This window comes from Anabas testudineus, chromosome 15, assembly GCF_900324465.2.
Source record: "Anabas testudineus chromosome 15, fAnaTes1.2, whole genome shotgun sequence".
In the NCBI taxonomy this organism is placed as follows: Eukaryota; Metazoa; Chordata; class Actinopteri; order Anabantiformes; family Anabantidae; genus Anabas; species Anabas testudineus.
The window spans coordinates 7846559-7867220 of record NC_046624.1 but is presented as its reverse complement, the minus strand read 5'-3'; the positions used below and the strand labels follow the sequence as shown (position 1 = coordinate 7867220).

Below are 20662 nucleotides of genomic sequence, written 5' to 3'. Positions count from 1 at the left end.
AGGGTCCTTTGTGCAAAAGTCCTTTCCCTGCAGTGAGAATCGTAAGCTCATTTGTATCAGCTCCCAAATCCAGGTGACCCCAGCACCTAAGATATATCTGAAAAAGTACCTATCTACCTGGTTTCATAAAGTAGCCTATACCTGCAGTAGAGGGAGTTAAGAAAGTAAAGACAGTTTCTGATGCAGGCGCATTACAACACGTCATTTCACAAATTAGGCTCCATGAATCTGTTTGTTACAATATCAGGAAAGGTTGAGGCAAATTATAGTTTTCCCCTTTCAAAGAAATAAAATACGACCAAGGTCTTGTCCAGATCATGTTCCTTCACACTGTCCTCACAGACTTGCAGAATGAGAGTCTGATGTCTGTCATACCTGCAACATCTATTGTACATGGTCCGGCTCTTCAAGAAATGATTTTACTTAAAACTCTGCTAAATTTGCACGGATGAAAGAGTTCATTCAACAGCCTCCAGTATCAGCAGTAAATTGTGCTGTCAGTGGAACCAGTGTGTTTTATTGTGGGAGGATCTGTATTTCAAACAAGTGTATGCTGTGAAAACTGTCTATCAGATCACTTTAAATGATGTTACTGGACCTGAAAGCAGATTTTAGTCATCAAATCAAGAGATTTATTGGTTGAATTTCTTGCATGGAGTAAGGGGGACTTTTATGCTAATGCATATAGCCTGTACAATAATTGCCTCAATTCACAATGTTAATCTTAAATAGTTAAGAAGAAAATGTCATTATGCAGGGAGGGATTTCATAATAGACCACAATAGTAGTCTTTTAAGAAATCATTTTAACTTCTTTGGAGTTAACAAAATGATACAGTAAAGTAGGTTCATGAGGTGAGTAGTAGGACACAAATGCCAAAATATGTTGAACCAGGAATGCAAGAAATTTTGTTTTATTTGTTATTAGGATGATAGAAAAGGTCTATGTCTGGTATCTGACATAGACCTAAAGACAGAGAAAATAAAACAGGGGAAAAAGGTTTGCTGATACTTCATGTGCATATATTTGGTCTTGAATCCAAATACATTATTTAATAAAATAACTAATAATATAAAAATATTTTTTCAGTTCAAAATGTTTATGTTGCAACTAATTTTCATTATACCCCCATATCGGTCAGGTTACTTGAGAGTTCACACAATTTAATTAAAGCTAAATAACAATTGTAATATCGACGTATGCTCACAGGTTTTATTCCAACGTGACTGCTTTTATTTTGAAATCTGGATCAAGCTTGTTACTCGCAGTGTTTGTGGTAGTTTCAGCAAAAGTTGAATATTACAGTAGCAGGCTAAATACAGAAGATTCATTCTGTTTCACCAAAGTTCTTCATAGCTGAATATCTTGTAGTGAGATATTTAGTCTTGTGGCATCTGTCTGATCAATTTGTGAAAGTTGTAACAAAGTGCCGCAACTACCGTAAACCTCATAGCACTTGCGCATTTGCGCAAATGTACCAAACTACTGGGAAAAACATAGAGCAGTAAAAACAGTGAGGAGTGTTCCAGACACTCAGCTCCACTTGTTTTTCCTAGAAGCAGATATTTTCTTCTTCTGAGAAAAAAGTTGCCGTCATTGTCTTGTAAGCTTTATGTACATGTAGCCTAGCAGCACAAACTAGAATAATTTAAATGAGGCTGTATCTTTTATTTAATTGTGAAAGCTCACAACTTTTTGAAGACTTCCGAACAACCCTGTCCAACTCCTCCAACACATCAGCTTTGCTTTTTATCTTAACCATTGTGTACATTTAAATACATTGAGCCAGCCTTAAAGTAAAACAGTCTCTCTGACATAAATTAAATGTCTCTTCCGAAATGATTGTGAGTAACAGATGCAGCTGTTATAAATATAGGCCTTTAAAATATATGAAGTATTGATATCCTGTTAAGTTCATTTATTAAAGTCCTTCTTGAGAGTAGTTCATAAAGTTCTGGGGCTTTCTTTGTAAATTTATATATTAACATCTGCCTCATTTCTCTTCTGTTTCTCTCCAGCCACTTTGTCCTAAACTTGTCTTTGTGGATTTCAGGTGAGCTCTCCATCCTCTTTCAGGTGATGGCTTTTTTTTGGTGAAATAGCAGCCAGCCTCACTCCTGTGTGCAATTCTTTGTTACTGGATCCCAAGTTGCTCTTTGTTGCATTTTCTGAGCAGATTGCCTTATACGATACACGCTGGCCTTTCTTTTACAGCAGCCAATGGAACTCATGAGCTGATATATATCCTTCCTGAAAGCCTTGGTGAAGATGGCATAAAGGAAAGGATTGGCACAGGAGTTGATGGGGAAGAAGAGGACCAGCAGAATCTTCGAGTTAGTAACTGTGATGAGGGGAACCTTGAAGGCAGCAGAGATGGCAAAGAAGGAGATGGGAGCCATGCACAGGAAATCCGTGAAGATGAGCACGGCCATGCGCTTTGCGATCTTAGTGTCAGCACTTCTTCTAGGAAACTCTGGGTTCCTCACAGCCAGATAGATCAGCACGTAACACACACACACAACAATAAAGGCGCCAACATTGAAGAGCAGGATAATTATGATGAAGGCCTGAGCCAGAGGAGTCTCTATGTCCATGGGTAAGCACATGCTGACTTTGGCGTAACTACTAACACCAACCAGCGGCAACATTCCCATTCCCAGGCAGATGAGCCAACCAACGGCCATTATACTCACCGCCTGTGAAAGTACCAGATGGCGCTCTAGCTGCAGAGCATTGGTGATGGTGTGCCACCGTTCCAGGGTGATGGTGGAAAGTGTGTACACTGACAACTCACCACCAAACACAGACAGGAATCCTGCGGCACTGCAGCCAGGCCCTGTCTGCCATTCAATAGCATGTTGACTGTAGTAACCATGCGTGCGCAGGTCAACAGTCGCTATCATCAGAAGGTAGATCCCGATGCAGAGGTCAGCAAAAGCCAGATGGCACATGAGGAAACGAGGAACCGTCAGCTTGTTCCGGCTCGTAAAGATAACCAGGAGGACTGTCAGGTTACCTGTGATGGCCAGTATGTTGATGAACCAAATGGCCACCCTGAGAAAACCGAAACCTGCAATGTCCTCACAGGGATTGAAGGCATCTGCTTCAGGTGTGCAAATTAAAGTTGGTTGGCTCTGACAGATGTCCAGCTCTGGATAGTGGAAATTCAAATCACCATATGGGTCATTATCTGTGAAAAATGGCACGTCCAAAGCTTCAAGTGTATCTGGTGAAGCACCAATTACACGCTGGACGCTGTTTTCAAAAGACAAGAAAAAAGAAATCTTAATCAAATCTTTTATAAACAACATTGTCTACAAGTTCAGTTTCTTCAGAAGTAGGTTTAGGAAGGAAAACAACCAAAACACAGTTTCACCTCGCTGATGGATCACTCTCATCACAATATACAGAGCTATTATTCCATGCAGGATTTATTCGAAAGTCCCTGAAAAGAAGTAAAGAACTCATGTAAAGAACCATTCAATTTTTGTACAAGATTCTGCCCTTGGTGTGTGACTACTGGCAATTAATGAACACATGAACAAATCTATCCTTGTTTAATCCGCTAAATTCGCAGTGTAAATCACCTGTCGGTGTTGAAGCTCCGAATTGCACAGCAGTGACTGTTGTAGGTGAGATGAGCCTCTCGTAGGCTCCATAGCCCCTCCAGAGGAGGCAGACTTTTCAAGGCATATGCCGACTGAGCTAACAACACCAGCACTGACTCCAGTCCCTCTGGTGGTAACTTTGTGAGGGCTGTTGCAGAGACGTCCCTGTGAAATAACAGTGTGCAAGAATATGACTGCATAGGGGTGCGGATAACTCTTTGTGAGCGTTGTGCTTCCTTAGAGTGTAAAGTCTGTCAAAATCAGGGAGAGAGAATCACTCTACTCACCATAAATTCTATGATTTATTTGGTCAATCTTCATGCTTTTTCTCCTCTTTCTAAAATTTAAACAACTTAATGTTACATTACGTAACTCCCAAGAGGTTTATGAATTTTACTTACAAGACACCGGGGCCTGTAGCTTCTTTGAAAGTGTCTCTGTGGATCACTCTGAGTTGTCGATTATTCTTTAATAGCCTAAATCATAGCAGAGTCCAGGATAGGGGAACAAACAGTGATGCTGCGAGAGCAAAAACTCAGATAAAATCATTTCATTAATTAAAAAAAACAATCAAAAAAAGTAAATGAGAAAATACAGCTTATCTATCTTTGTCCCATTGAAGGCATAGTCATGTATTTCTCTGATGCCGTTGTTGTACAGGTTCCTGCAATTAGTGATAGCATTATTTTGCTATACGTGAGGAATTAGGATCTCAGTAGCTATTATCATTATCATTATTATATTTTAAAAGCGACTGCATCACTTACATTGTAACATATTCTTTGGTCATTCCAATGAAAGCATTTGAAGGTATTTCCAGTAGATATGGGTTGTCACAGATATCCCTACAATAATATGACAGCTTATAGGTATGAGATGTGATTCTGATGATGTGCTTTTTGTCATGGCTTTGGCAATAGATGTACTTACAAGATGAACTCTGATTCAAGAGAATTGAGAGATGTAACGTCAGGAAAAAATGTTATCCCAGTATTTGAGATGCTCCTGTGTATAGAGAGAAAAGATTTCAGGTTTCTAGTGTCATATATTACTTGATATCAGTATCTCTGAGCTCTGTCTAATTTACTATTTGTCTGATGGTGGATTTGGTCATTGCTTAAGTAAACTGTATTTGAAAACCGATGGAAATATATTAATTCACTATTTAATAATTATCTAGTTTGAGGTGTCTCACAAGTAACGTAGTTTGGGTAGGTTGTTAAATGCCCTTCTGCCAATGTGCACCAGACTCCTTGTGTTCTGGATTGAGCTGCAAAGCAATAGAAAGAATCAAGTCACTTTACAGTAACCATTATATTTGTAGACTGAAATAACCATCTAAGACTTACAGTTCAGAGAGGTCAAGAAGGTTATTAAACGCTAATGTCTCTATGGTTTCCAGGGTTACACTCTGAGCAATCCCACTGAATGTATGCCAGAAACAAAGTAATTAGATTACTTCAAAGAAGGTTCACTGTAAGAATAGTGAAAATGCTTAATCACAATAGCCCAGGGTCAATTCAATAAAAAGTAAGTGAAGATAAATACAAAGTGAATGCTAGATTAGAGAGCTCTGAGTTCATCTCAGAGTAAGTCACTGGAAGAAAACTGATACGTACATCCTCTGGACTCTTTTCAAATCCTCAAAAGAATGGCTTGAAATAGTGTAGAATGGCAAGCGGTAGAGAAACCTGAAGAACAGATATGGAGAGATGCATTTACTGTCATTTCAAAGACATATTATTTAAGTGAAGCACTTAAAGTTACCTTAAAGTTCTGTGAGTGTGAGTAGGTGTTGGAAGTGAAGCAATTTCATATGTGCATGAGGTGGTAGCCTTGGTCTTCATGGACACTTATCAGCAGAGACTCAAGGTTTTCGTCATTTACCAGATGACAGGTCAAGATTCCCCACCTTCAAGGCTTGTGACAATGTGGTGAACTCGGATGCCCAGAAACCATATAGACTTTGAGGAGTCACTATGTAGCCTACCTGACTGTGTGAGAACAACATTTCCTTTACAGGCTAGTTTGCCTTTGCCATTAAAATGGCTATGAATTTAAAACAACTGAAAAGTAACTTTAAGGCTAGGTCTGTATTGTAGCCCTGTAAGCTTTCCCAAGATTCTTGTTTTGCAGAAGGTCTACACCAAAGAAAGAAACAAATATTCAATTGATTTAGAAACATTTAAAAACGAATAATTCAGAGGTTACACCTGAGAGTTTTCTCTACTATAAAATGGGATTGGATGGGTGCCAGACTACCTTTTGAGTTGACGTTAGTGCAGCGTGCAATTTGTGTGTTATCACAACAAAATCTTTATATATGATCGAATTTGCACTACCACTCTATGAGCTCTGCGTTTAATTTACATGTAGGCGTAGATTACCATGTTATCAATTTTCAGGTGAATCCTCGCTCCGTGCGTAAACGCGGTACGCACGGAATAGTCTTGGTAATGACTTTGCCAGAGGAGTTAGTTGCACAAAAACAGGTAAAACAATGAATTATATCTTTTAAAGTTGCATCACAGTCATCAGTTAAGATTAACCAGCCTTCATTAAGCAGCTCTCAGCCTCAGACACCGTAGATGTATGATATCATTCACGCCACCACCTCGCAGTATCCACGGTCGGTACTTACAGTCTTTTATCTCTGTGGCCCATCATCACAGCTGACCCCTCCGTCACATTGTTGCATCTGATTGTGTTGGAGAAACAGCGGCAGATCCTCGGGCAGACGAACCCCGACGCGCACTTGCACCCGTAGAAGGATAAAACAGAGAGAAGCGAGAGCACTGGCAGCGACGTCCACATTGTCGGTCTGGAAAACACACAGGGTCTGGTATCTCGGCTGAAGGCTGCGCGTTTGGATGTTGGCCCTTCCTTAGCTGCAATAGATCGTTATCCTTCAACGCGCAGACGAGGATCTCAGCCATCTGATGCTCAGCTTCTTATCAAGTCCCAAAGATCCTTCTGCGCTCTCATTTATATATTATCCACAACAAAATGAAACGCAGCGAGTAAGCTCCGATGATAATGCTGTTGTAAAAAAAAAGCATCTTTATTGTAAGAAACAGTTGATATGACATGTTTAAACTACTGGGTTGATGCAGAGTTAAAATGGGAATACTTTGTGAGGTTGTCTTGAAGTGTACAGTGCCTATAAAAAGTATTCACCCCCTTGGATGTTTCATCTTTCTATTGACATTATAAATCAATCATGGTCAATAGAAGTTGGCGACTGTGGTTTCTACAAAGTAATGTCAATTAAATAAAAATATCTAAGATGAAATTAGTGTATTAATATTCACCCCCTTTAAAATGACTGACCTAATCAAACAGAAGTCCAGATGTTGGTGCTAGTAGTCCCACAATTAGTAATATGGGGTGCAATGCAATCACCTGAGTGCAGTGAATATGTCTCAAGTGATTGCAATATTAAAGACACTTGTGTCTGAATGGTTCAGTCACTGGTTAATCCGTATTCCTGGCTACCATTACACCATGAAGACAAAAGAACACTCCCAGCAACTCAGAGAAAACAAGTCAGGAGATGGATACAAAAAAAAATATCCAAGGCACTGAACATGCATGAGTTCACACATAAGTTCAGTGAATCCATCATGAAGAAATGGAAGGAATATGGCACATGTCTAAATCTGCCTAGAACAGACCATCCACGTAAACTAAATGACCTTACAAGAAGGAGAATAGTAAGAGAGGCCACTAACAAACTGATGACTACTCTGAGGGAGTTTCAAGCTTCAGCTACTGAGATAGAAGAGACTGTACATACAACAACTGTTGCCTGGGTTCTTCACCAGTCAAAGCTTTATGGGAGAGTGGCAAGGAGAAAACTCATGTTAAATCACAAGTTGAGTTCGCCAATATGCATGTGAAAGACTCCATGGTCCAGTGGTAGAGGGATCTACCTGGTGCTTTTTGTCCATCAGCACTTTCATTTCAATGTTGTGACCATAGATCTTAATTCCCTGACAACTTATTTGGTTGTTAGCTTCCACCTAGCTTTAGACTAGTTGTTATCAAAAAAAAAGCTGAACAGTATGAGAAACCATAACATGGCGAACAACTCCAGCAAACCAAAATGAAAGATTAGGTGATTTGTGTATCCATGAAGTACAATATTTTAGCCATTTTTTAAAATCTCCTTGTTGTGTCTGAGAATGAAAGGCCATAAACTGTGCATCCCCTTTAACTGGGGGTGCTATGCTATAGGTTATGTCTGCAAATACAATGGCAATAGCAAAGTTTCCAAAGGATTACTCAGTGCCCCTCTTTCCTGTGATTGTATAATTGCTGTGTATTTAAAGCTAATTAAAATAAATCTTAGTGCTTCACATAAAAAGCCAAGTCAATGACTATCTTTATGGGAGGACAGTGTGACCCAAAGTAAAAAGCCTCCCATAACAGGATGTGATTTGGCGCCGCTTATGTACTGTAGCTAGCTGATAAAGACAAGGCAACATTGCATAGCCTTGACAGACTAAAGGTTATAAACTCTGTTTATGCCGAAAGAATATATTCCATACGGAAACAAAAAATTGGCTTGTTTGTGTAGTTTACAACAGGCTGGCAGCACATGTTAAAAATGAAACGTAAAAATGTCACAATTTACACCCTGAAAATTTATTTATATATTTATTATTCAATTTAAGTATAAAATAAAACTCTATGCACAAGATGACACATGCATGCATCCATTTCAGTAGGCAGTGGTGACAGAGGTACACAATCTTAATACTAAGAAAATTGCAAGTGTGTGAAAAGTACCACTTTTTTTAAAACAGTATTGAACTTGATAGGCCTACTGCATGTTTCATCATTAAAGTTTCTGAAGAAAATGACTTCGAAAAAACGTACTTAACGTACTTACTTACTTAGAAAGTAGTTGTTCATTCTACATATTGCTGCAAACTACAAACACACTATTAAAGGTGAAAAATATGGGAGATAAAGTTCTAGTAGACTTGTTAATGAAAAAATAAGATCAAAACGTTGTGTGGAAGACACTTAGTATTAGTTGATTGATATTATGTATTTGCAAAGTATCTCAAGCTGTCAGATAACTCTAGGGAAGTAAAACGTAAAATGGAAATACAAAGTGAAGTACAAGTACCTCAAAATTGAATGAGGTAAATGAATTATTTACCACTTCTATCAGGATATAGGTACTTTGTTTTAACGATTTATCTCCGCTAGGTGGCGACAGATCAACGCTAAGGCGACACTGGAGGATAAAGCAGGTTACACAGTGTTTACACTTTCTCTTGACAGGACTTTGTTTTGCCTCCTCGTTTACAGAAGGGATGCAAAACATTAGAAACAGCAGTGAAAATAATGCACTACAATACAACTCCACCATCCACTGTGAACTCAATAACAATCATATAATAAAATGATCAACTTTGTCACAGTTTCAACAAAAACTGAGACATTTTGAATTAGTAAAAGTAAAATTCATGGCAGAGTTACTGTATTGCATTGCACTGTATAGTTGTACCCACTAAAGAGGCCATGTCAAAAAATAAATAAACACTATTGCTATTTGCCCGTGCAAACTTTAAAAAGTCATAGTTCAGCAGCCAGTTACGTCCGAAATGCCACCACACTGCCAGAGCCAGTTCTGCGCGCCAGGCTTTACGATAAGATAATTTCCCACAGCACTGGAAGGCAGCTCAGTCGTTTGGACAACAGGAAGTGGCGTTCACGGACTGATCTGCGGTCTGTCTCTGTTGTTCCCCTCCGCGGAGCTCAGGCCTGACTGGCTGCGATCAAACCGAGCCGGAGTCAGCGCTGAGAGGAGCTGTCGTCCAGGAAGTCAAAGTCGCTGTTGCGACGATAAGAAAAAGTAGTAGACTAGACTAGCTGAATGGTAGGAGTGCAGCAAGAAGCAATTTAAGAGACGTGACGTTACGTGACGCTGGTTTTCCCCCTCTTTCTATCATCAGCTGGTCTCTAATGATGGACAAGCTTCGTCGTGTGCTGAGCGGCCGAGAGGAAAATGAAGAGCTGGGTCTGACTGCACAGGTAGCTAGCAGTCAGTAGGCTGCTAACGCTAATGCCAATGCTAACGCTAACGCTGTGTCGGCTGACAGGAGCTGCTGTGCTAGTTTCGCTGCTAACCCGAGGCTCTGTTCAGATAAACGCTGTTGATGTTCATGTGGTTCTGTTTTCTGAGAGTTTGCTACTAGCTAGCTGTCAGTAAATTGACAAAGTGTGTGGTACTTTCCCGAGACAGCTAGCGATAACGTTAGCTTAACTTGCCAACGCATTAAGTGTTTGTATTCGAGCTGCTACGTTATCATTCAGTCAGCCTTTGTTGTATTTCATTTGTTTGTTTATTTATACTTTTTACACGCGTTCACAATGAGGAGGGAACGAGGTAAGCTGCTGACTTGATCACTGCTTTTGTAAAATGCTATCGTACCTTTGAACATATTGCAAAGTTACTCTGCCACTACAGTTTATTACACTTTCACTTGTGCATTTCCTTGCAGACTTTAATTTACACTTTCGTTCCGTGTGCTGAGTAATGTGATGCTCCTTTAACTGAAGACTTGTGCTATGTGTGTGTGTGTGTGTGTGTGTGTGTGTGTGTGTGTGTGTGTGTGTGTGTGTTTGTGGGGTGGGGGGGTGGTGTTAAACATAACCCTGTAGCTGGATGTTATCTGCTTGGCTCTATAGCCAACATTGTTAATGCATCTGTAGGAAGCATGTGGTAGCTCTTTCTGCAGGTCATAAAGTTTGTCTGGTGACATCCTTTCATTGTTCTCACCAGGTCCTCGATGCCAGCACTCTCAGCTACAGCACCAGAGTGAAATGGTTTGTCATATGCTTCGCTGGAGGCATCCTGTGCTCAATACTCGTGAGTGTATCTGACTTCAAACTTAAAAGGGGGATCTTATGTTGTATCTGACTTCATACTGACATCAGGAATGCCAAGAATGCACAGCGTATATATAACACCGTGCCATGTGTTACATATGCACTAAGTTTTAAAGAGCCCACTTACTTTTTCATGTGCTATGCTTGCCTTACAGGCATTATAAAACTTCACACATGTCACTCGTGCTTATTGAACACAGACGTAGGTTGATGTCACCGAACATTTCAATTTGTAGTCTTGAAGTTCAGATGAGAGGAAGTCTTGTCACAGATGGCAGTTGCTGACAACACTTAAAAGCAACAGCATAGTGTAACATCACATTGACAAAGCTCTCACACATCCTCTATTTTCAGGCCTGCATGGTTAAGAGACTTCTCATCTGTCAGCTAAATAGTGCTCGATCATAGCGTTTGCTTAAAGTTTGTTCCGTTGATACATTTTCAGATATGTTATTTGTCTGCCCCCCCAGTAAACTGCAGCTCTAAATTAAAATGTTATTTGTGAACTGTTATTAAAAGCTTAGTTCAAGTCTCACACATCCAAGTCTCACACATCCCACTGCGAAGTGCATACTCTTTTAGACTGTGTGTCACCAGTTTTCTCTGAAATTGATCCAAAAAGTGAACATGTATGTGGATTTAGAGGCCACTAAGGCTGTAATTCTTGAACAAAGCACTAGAGGGAGCCAGTTTTTTGTTACAACAAAACCATTGTTCAGTCCATAGAATCTCTTGCTCATTTTTCCACATAAAATTAAAAAAGTCTTCTAGTCTCTTCGTAATTCAATCACTTGTTTAGCTACTTTTATTCTTTTTGATAGTTTTGTTAAATCCTTTTTTGGGCCCAGTAAATGTGTGGTGACATTATTCTGTGTAACTTATGGACACTGTTTCTCTGCTTTACCAGGGTACAGCTCTGCTGTTCCTTCCAAATGGACTCAAGCTTTTCGCTGTCTTCTACACACTAGGGAATATCGCAGCTCTTGCCAGGTAAGAATCAGTCATACTCAACTTTAGCACTTGCTGGTATACTAATACCTTTATTATAGTTTACTCACTTATGTAGCTCACTGCCAGGAATATAACAGTAAGTATGACTGCCACACCTTGTTACAATCATTCCTAGCACAGCTACACTTCTCACTTTTTTTTTTAAGAAAACAAATCAAGAAAACATCCCTGTAATTTACTCTTATCATTCCCTGTGCACTTGTCAACTGTTGCTTTGAGTTTGGCTCATAGTGTCTAAGGAAATACAAGATTATTTCATTCAGAGTTACTGATGAGAAACTCTGGTGACTGCTGGTTTAGCTCAGAACTGTAGGATTATAGCTAAAACAATCATCTTCAGGATTTAACCAGATTAGTTTTAATATTAAGTAGTAGCATTACTCTAGTTCAAATGATAGGAAAAATGCCTTTGAACTAACACGCACATGGTAAACAGCAAAAGCTGTTTCATTAAAAGGTTGCATAATTAAGGGTGTAAACCTAACCACCACAGAATGCAACCATACAGTATAAAGGCTGTTTAAGTCTACATGGAAAATACCCTTACACTTCACTAGAAGATTACCTGTATAGTGAGAATGCATAACCTACAGCTGCAGTCTTATGTGGGGAGACCACTACAGACATGGCAGTAATCGATTAGGCAGGTTTACCTGTGATGCAACAGTCACTCTAATTGCAAAAGGTTAGTACTGCATCTAATTATGTGTATTTCGTGAGGATCTTGATTATTATGAGATTACTCCTGCAATCTAATTATATGGCACTTTAAAGTTACTATTTAATGATTAGAGATATAGAGACAATATGGAATGTGAACACGCTAGATCTCTATGTCTCCTGACTGGATTGTTTCCTGTCTCTGACGGTAGAAAAGACACAATGTGTTTACTCTTATATAGCTCTTTGGCAACAAAGCCATTCTGTTGGAGCATATTGACTAAAGGATGTGTCCCTGTGTAAGAACAATACTAGCTTAATTCCTCCACAGCGACAGGATGCTACACATCTGTTATTACAATGTTCTTGCACAGGCGTATCTGATGTTGTACATGCACATTATTTTACACAAAACCAAACTTGCAGCTGAGAACACCAGATATGGTTTTAAGTCAAAACCAGTCTATGTGATAACATGACACCAGGGTTTGTCAAACAGCATGAACTCTGATGCTATTATTAGCAAATGGCAGTGTACAGAACAATCAGCTATCGTCTTCTAATGCAAAACCAGTGCAGACTACTGCATTTACTAGTTGAAGTTACATTCATCACAAGCGGCAGGATGTTTCCTTAATTCTGAGACTAATTTGTTGGTTAAGTGTTGGCAGTGTGTGTGAGCATTATTGTAAGAAGGATACTCCACTCAGGAATACAGCTGTACTGTATACTTACTGTTTCTGAAAAATAAGGTGTGTCAAATTAAGTAGAACACAGCTGGTATCTCAGTCTTTCAGTCCTGTGTAACAAAATGAAGGTAAATATAGGTAACAGCTAGAAGTTGGTGTATATTAATATTAAAGCCTATTAAATCACTATGAACAGGGCCAAAAAAACTTGATCTGGACATCTCTATTCAACTAAACATAATATACAGGCTATTCCTGAGAAATCACAAAGATGCTGAATGTTCTTACATCCTCAGTAATTGTATGATTGCATATACATATTAGTGTGAAGAATATATTGTGATCATACAGTAATTTTGGACAACTCTATGTGACTCTGATTTAGCCAGTATTTAATACTGCTGCTAGGCTGGACATTGATGTCGTATCCTTACTTTAAGTAACATTATTGCAATGATTAAGTAGGATTTTAAGTTTTACATTTACTAGATAGTAGCAGTCTTCTGGATTTTATAGCATTATAGATTTTTTTCATTCAGATAATCCAGTGTCTAAATCTCATAAAGATGTAACTTCTTTGACAGACATGAACGAGGGGTTTGTTTTCAGACAAGAGGTCTGTGTTTATGATTTGGCCTCTTGTTCCCTCATTTTAATCCACAGAGATGAAAAGATCTGTCAAAATTAGGACAAAAATATTAAAGCATATCTTTCCTATACTGTATTAAATTTATTTTTGTCAATAATGTAACCCACTTTTGAAAAGTAGTGTATCATGCTAATAATGGCGTTCACACTGTTGTGATCAAATATCAGGAGTTACTTAATCAATATTCAAGTTAAATTTAAAATCCATGCCCAGTAAACTAATAAAAATCCTTCAATACCACAAGTATAGTTGACATATTTCCTTCTCCCTAATATGTACTAGCAGTATGCACGTGAATACCATTATTAGTGTCTCTGTCACACTGGGCAAAAAAAAGCATCCATCCCTCTCAGTAGAGAGAGCCTGCGTCAACAGACTACTCTTGTCTCACTAAGCAGATGTGATGCTCCACAGACTCCCTCTACCCACGTATCTCTGCTGAGCCTAGAGCTGCGTGCTTCGTCAGAGGGGAAAGCCTTTGTCTTTCTACTTTTGCTGACGTCACACGTGCATCATGTGGGCGGTTTGAAATGTGTCAGATTGGTTTTAGGCCTGAAATATTTAGATCCTGATCTGTACATTTGATTATGATGGCTTCACTATTCTGGTGTCGCTCAGAAAAGATCTTTAGAAGACGACTGAAACCCATCTAGAGTAAAGTGTAGGTGGATTTTATATGGATCTTTAACAAACTTTGTATTCTATGTCTGTTATAGCTGAGCAGCTGATGATATCGGTACCTATCGGTACTTATCATCTGCACAACAGCCAGTCATCTGAATAGATAAAAAACAGCTAAAGTTATCAACACAAATAATGATGATGAATGGAAAATATGGAAAATAAATGAAAACTGTACATCACAGGGATGAACATTCATATCAATACAGATATAAAGATAAAAGGTGATAAAGATAACATGATGCATTAATTCCTCAGATAACTATATCTTTCAACGTGTAAGTTGTTGATTTCTTTTTTCCTCTTCCAAAGCACCTGCTTCCTAATGGGACCACTAAAACAGCTGAAGCGCATGTTTGAACCAACAAGGCTGATAGCCACCATTGTTATGCTGGTAAATACTGTTTTGACTGAATATTTATGAATCTTTCAGTTTATATTATAAAGTATCTGCAATCTTTACAGTTTTACTGTTCAGCATTGTCTCAATAAATGCTCCTTGACACAAGGTAACATTTCATTTATAGTGTATCTGCTTTCACGTGCTGTTGAGACATTGCTAGCCTCATACTCTTCTGGTTTAAACACTTAAGAAGATGAGGTGGTTGATCTTTACAACATATTTAAGCGTAACACTAATGTCTATGAACAGGGAGTATCTGATGTGTACAATGTGAATTGTACAGTTCCAGTAAATCTTACAATCAGTAGCAAATGTCACTCTGCGAAATAGAAGGAGGCACTGTAACTGTTTTGTCTTTCTCTGTTTTCTGCCAGCTCTGTCTTGCCTTAACACTTTGTGCAGTATTTTGGGTAAGTAGATAACACATAGTTCTAAAGCCTGTTATAGTCTTTATTGTTTTAGTGCACTGTTTTCAATAATTAAATGAATTGTTGTGTTTTATTTTACAGTGGCATAAAAAGGGATTGGCTATCATCTTCTGTATTTTGCAGTTTTTGGCAATGACATGGTAAGTGTGACCTGAATCTCTCTACTGTACAACAGGTAATTTATTTAATACTCACCTATGCAGGTGAAGCCATCCCATTTCATTGCATTGGCTGACATTAAATGTGGTGTGCTGAAGAGCCACACATCTTCTAAACACACAGTAGTTTAAGCTTTTTTAGCCTATCACTGTCAAACAAGAGGCATGTCATATGGGCCATATTCTGATACTCAGAAGCACAAACAATGTAGAATGAAAGATTTGATTAAGTGAATTTGTCCTAGTGTGCCGGAGCAGTCACTGATATGTGTTTGATTGCCATATCCAACAAGTTTTTGTCACTTCATCTGCTTGTGTGTTGCATATTTCCTGTGGATTAAACAACAGGTTAATAGCTAATTAGTAATATCATAGCAGTGAGTAATTCGACATGTGAGTGATGAGAACTGGCATGTCAGCACTTGTATATTCATTAATTTAAACATATTTCCACTAGTGCAAGACGTTCAGTGTGTAAATGTGCATAGAAACACAAACTCCCAGGACCTCGGGGGGTTTTCTGCGCATCACTGAGCCGCACTGTCAGTCTCATATCTACACTGCTTTTGCACCTACATATAGTACATTCACTTCCGCCCTGCCTGTATTCCCAGAGACGTCGCCATGGCAACCGCAAAGTCACACATCTCATGTTCATTCTTAACAGACTGGGGGCATAGTGCACTCCCACGCCACACTCGGACATCTGCGTAAAGGTGGTTCTGTAATAAGACGTTCCCACTGACTCATACAGAGAGGTGGACAAAGTCCTGTCCTCAGGCCGAAATATGTGGCACTGACTCAGTACAGAGTATATGAAGCTTAAAAATAAAACGTAACTGATGCATTTATACGTAACTTGCTCAGTTTAGATAGACATTCAGAACATTAACTTGAAGAATGTGAACAGTAATCTGCTTAACAGGGCAGACGAGGGTTTCCTGCTAACTGGTGGTGAAATAAGATGGAAGTCGTGCTCTGGATTGGATGGTAGTTAATCATTCAACCGCTGTACCAGATTCCACACATATTTGTTAAATATTTGGTGTCCTCGGCTTTAATCGTTTTGAGTGAAGGGTCTTATGTTGTTGTTTTATGTGGTGGAATACCAAGCTGTGTGGAATAATTAGTTCGAAGATTACAGTGTGGTTGGTTAATCTCCTTGCTGGGTGACATCAAAAAACCTTCAGTCCAATGATTCAGACTTTTTGGGGCGTTTAAAGACATATTTTACATATTAGTATGTTGCACATTAAATAGTCATTATCATGCTGTTATTAAATCTGCGGCTATTAAATCTTAAATCTGTTTTCATTACAAACCCATAATAACCCATAATAATTACATAATTAGAACCCAGTAACGTTACAGTTCTAGGATTTGTACTGATAACAAATATGTCATGTTGAATTATAGGCAAATGTATGTACAGTGATTCAGGAAAACAGGCTGAACTATCCATACAAAGGTGCAGTCTTTAGAAATATGACACCTTTGCTGTAAACATTTCCCAAAGGTATTCATACAGCATAAAAATAAATCTTTTTTTTTTTTCACATTTCAGTGCATACAGTAACTTGAAATCAGCCTTGTTATAGTTTCTTCTGTATGATTATACAGTAGTCACACATTTTTCACAAAAAGTCACAGTCACCTCTGATGTATTCGTGTTTTTCTTTTCTCAGGTATAGCATCTCTTACATTCCATTCGCCAGGTAAGATGTGATTAAACATGTTACGTTACATATGTTTTGTTCATTGTTCATGTTTAGTATATTTTAATTACTGAATTCTTTCCAAAGAGACCCCCGGTTTTTCATCTACCACCACGACTACAGTAAAGCTAACACTGTACTGCCACACACAACAAACTGAGACAACACTGTTAGTGATCCTTCAAAGAAAAACATGTTTTTATTTATCTCTAAACACTGTTTGCCTCCACCATATGGCTGTAATCCCCCCTGCTACTAGAGCGCACTCTGTGTCAAACAAATGGCAGCTTGTTGTTTCACACTTCACTGTGTTGTGGCCCTGTGACGTTATTTGCTTCATCCGTAATATCAAAATGAAATCACGTCTTATGGAATAATGCTCTTTCAACCAGCTTTACCAAAAATGTTTCCTTAATATAGCTTTTACATTATTTGTGATGAGCTTATGTTAAGCTCCATAGGGTTAACGCACAATGCCGAATTGTGATTAGACCTAGACTCAAATAGATGAAGCTAAAGTTTCACACAGTATAGAACCTAATAACCTTGAGATCTTACAGCTGTTAGATTTTTATAATTTCGTTCACAGTACCATATTGTAATAAAAGAAACTACTCCCCCCTACTCGGGTGTTCACTTGTCAAATTGCCCCATTTGCTTCAGAACCTCAGTGCTTTTACTGAAGCCAAGCATGAGGTGTAATGTTGTTTTGCCAGTCCAGCTGTAAGCAGGGTCATGTCTCATTTAGGGAGCAGTACAGAGCCTATTGCAGCCCCCCACCCCCACCCCACCCCTCCACTAAGTGCCTTGTGTATTTGGGCAACCTTATAATCCATCCTGACAGCTGAGAGACGCCCTATAACCACCTCGAGCTCCCCCTCCCCCAACACAAATGCTAACAGTACAATTGTGAGAGAAAATCCTGGTCTCGTGCCATAGCTTAAAAAAAAAAAAAGATTAAATGCTAGTTTTTAAATGACTATTGAAGTCCTAGTGATTACTGGTTGTGCTACTCCTTTGTCAATGTATCTCTTACATTTTTCATCAACACACATTTGTCTCTTAGTAAGCTTCTTACTTGAATCCATTTCTCATTTAATTTAGATTTGATCATTTAGCTCACTGTTGTTTGCTATGTTGTTACAGAGCAGCTTCAAATTTGACCTCAGACCTTCTATCTGTGACTTATTAAACAGCATCAATTTGCAGTCTCTCCCTGTACCTGAGTGGGGTCAAACTGTGATACCTGGCTAGCCAAACACCACATGGCCAGTGGACTTTATCCTTTAATGTATTTTACCTTGTTGCCTATTTATATCCTCCCACCCCTACAGAGCAAGGTAACAAAACCTGCCACAGTGCTGTAAAGCTACTGTTATGATATTTAATCAGACATGGGGGGGGGTCTTAGACTCATAATTTATTCACGCAGCTTTAGTGGAATCAAAAATAACACCGAGCTTAAGGTCATCGTTTAAAAAAAAAAAAAAAAAAAAAAAGGAGGAGGAAGGATATGAAGATTCTTTTTTTTGTTCATACACTGGAGGGACGAGCCAGAGCATTTGCCCACCGACCTCCCCTCCTCCCTCTCACACTGCTTATGATCCCCCTTTCTCCCTTTAACCTTGACCTTGACGGGTTTCACACCTCCTCCACCGAAATTCGAGTGTGGCTGCAGGCGAAGTCTGCATAGCAACACACCGATGGGAAGACGATGTGAGGGAAAATAGAGTAGGCAATGATCTGTGGTTGTCATGGAGACCACTCACATTGCATCATCCTTCAACACAGAGTACCTGGAGGAAGGGAGCCCCCATCGCTCTTAACATGTGGTGCTTCCCTGACAAAACACATTCACTTATTAATGGCGAGCCCCACCCAAATCATCATAACAAAGGATGGAAGTGCTTTTTTTGTCACTTTTAATTCTGTACGCATGAGAGAAGATTTCCCCTGCTCCATTTATTTATTCCTGGATTAGTTTAGTACAAAATGAGCTTCTCTTGTGTTTGTTTGTTTGTAATTTGTTGCTATTATTTAGACTTTTTCTCTGTTTGTTTGTTTTTTTTTACAGGGATGCGGTGATGAAATGCTTTACAACCTGTCTGAGTTAGGCCTGGTTAGCCCACAATTGTGTGAGAAGACTGGTCCTTATAAACAAAGTGCAAGAACAGTGACTCTGTAAAATATACGCGTGCGTTGTTTATACACTATATCTCCAAATTTTCACTGTGGCTTTTTACTGTGAATTCTTGCTTTCTTTTTCTAGCTTAGGATCTATAACTATAATCAGATTATAATGATGTGATCAGTCTTTTGCTATTGATATGAGAGAAATGAGTGCCTTTAATGCGTAATATATTTAAATATATTTCTATATTTTAAAAATTGTATACCATTTAAGTGCAGGTAAATGATTTAATGTAAAAGTACATTAACCTTATATGAAGAGATCTATTGTATTGTTGACCAACCAAACATATTTACACTTTTAAAGGTGAAATTCAGGTATGAGCTGTTTTTTTTTTTTTTTTTTTTTAATGGTTCTACACACAAGCCTTATTAAAACACATCATCTGCTCTCTTTCTGTTTGTCTATGAGGCACTGATGTATAATGTATAAATAGGGGCTCAGGTGCTATTTCATGTTTACATGCTCACTAATGATGATTGTAATATACAGTATATTATATCTCTCTCGCTCTTCTGGGGTTTTCCTAACCAAATAGACTTCAAAAGCAGCTTCTGCCTTGTCTAGTAGTCTTCAGTCTGTATTTTAATACATCCAATCCCCCTTAGCTCATTAAATGACATAAAAACTGCTTCTTTTTTAGACGGTTTGATTTCCTGCCAGATGTAGCAATGACCCAGTTAATTACGCTTTTCTGAGCATTGTGATTTTGATGTGACCTAATAACCCACTATAGCTTGCATCTAGTTCCCTATATTGCTATAGCTTCATAGCCTTTGAGGATGGGGTTGTCATGACAACCTCTCCTGGAAGATTCATAACCTCTGCCTACCCCCCATCTGTGCTGCAGATGTTCACATTAGATGATGAGAAGGTGTGTTTCATTGTACACGTTAGACTTGCAGTCAGTCACGAATATATCACTTGGGGGGGAAAAAAGTAAAATCATTTTATTCATCAGTCTCTGTATAAAAAAAGCTTTATGTGATCATCTGATGTATTTAGGTACATCATAACATCTTGTGCCAGCTGCAGAATGTGCTCAAGAAGTAGCCTTAAGGTTTTCTTTGTGCTTGATGTTGTTAAATAACCACATTTTACTTCCTGGTGTGCAGCCCCCACATAGTTTCATTAGATGCTTGTATAATGTGCTGGTGGATTAGCATGGACAAAATCTCCCTGCAGTACTTGTTCAGCTAACTTTGCAGAAACAAATCCCTCTGAACGTAATCTTAGGGATAAAATAATTCTCTTGAATGAAGGCAGTGTGGTCGTTTTTTTTGCCGTTAGGTTTCAGTGCCCGCTCCTTCTGGATTATGACGAAGTTGAAAGATGAAGGGGACATAAGCAATCTGTTAATAGTGTCCCAACTGTTTCCTCTTTGTTCACACTAATCCATTATTATATCAGAGTGTAGTGGGCTCCCATGCTTCAGTAAACACTAAAATTAAACCATGTGTATCCTCTTCAGCTTTATGATCCAGCTTATTTTATATGGACAAATAAATAACTTGACTGCTGCTGTGATGGGTGATGTTGGCCTGCATTAATTGTTTTTAGATT

General features: G+C 38.8%; 2 protein-coding genes across 2 annotated transcripts; one reads left to right on the top strand and one right to left on the bottom strand.

Annotated features, from left to right (window-relative positions):
- Nucleotides 1-1881: 1881 nt before the first annotated feature.
- Nucleotides 1882-6422, bottom strand: lhcgr (luteinizing hormone/choriogonadotropin receptor). The gene is given in 12 exon segments (XM_026355338.1): nucleotides 1882-2186; nucleotides 2189-3255; nucleotides 3377-3445; nucleotides 3588-3773; nucleotides 4010-4084; nucleotides 4204-4272; nucleotides 4376-4453; nucleotides 4539-4613; nucleotides 4804-4878; nucleotides 4958-5032; nucleotides 5228-5299; nucleotides 6250-6422. Coding segments are annotated over 12 exon segments (2151 nt in total). The 3' UTR covers nucleotides 1882-2049.
- Nucleotides 6423-9389: 2967 nt separating this feature from the next.
- sft2d1 (SFT2 domain containing 1) lies at nucleotides 9390-20551 on the top strand. The gene is made up of 8 exons (XM_026355689.2): nucleotides 9390-9656; nucleotides 10408-10494; nucleotides 11422-11504; nucleotides 14517-14598; nucleotides 14982-15017; nucleotides 15117-15175; nucleotides 16879-16908; nucleotides 18983-20551. Exons 1-8 carry the CDS (start codon nucleotides 9588-9590, stop codon nucleotides 19020-19022), a joined length of 486 nt encoding a protein of 161 aa, XP_026211474.1. The 5' UTR covers nucleotides 9390-9587; the 3' UTR covers nucleotides 19023-20551.
- Nucleotides 20552-20662: the final 111 nt, after the last annotated feature.

Coding starts and splice junctions, on each gene's coding strand:
- sft2d1 (XM_026355689.2), top strand. CDS start 9,588: ATGATGGACAAGCTTCGTCGTGTGCTGAGCGGCCGAGAGGAAAATGAA. Junction 10,495..11,421: donor GCATCCTGTGCTCAATACTC/GTGAGTGTATCT, acceptor CTGCTTTACCAG/GGTACAGCTCTGCTGTTCCT. Junction 16,909..18,982: donor TCTTACATTCCATTCGCCAG/GTAAGATGTGAT, acceptor TTTTTTTTACAG/GGATGCGGTGATGAAATGCT.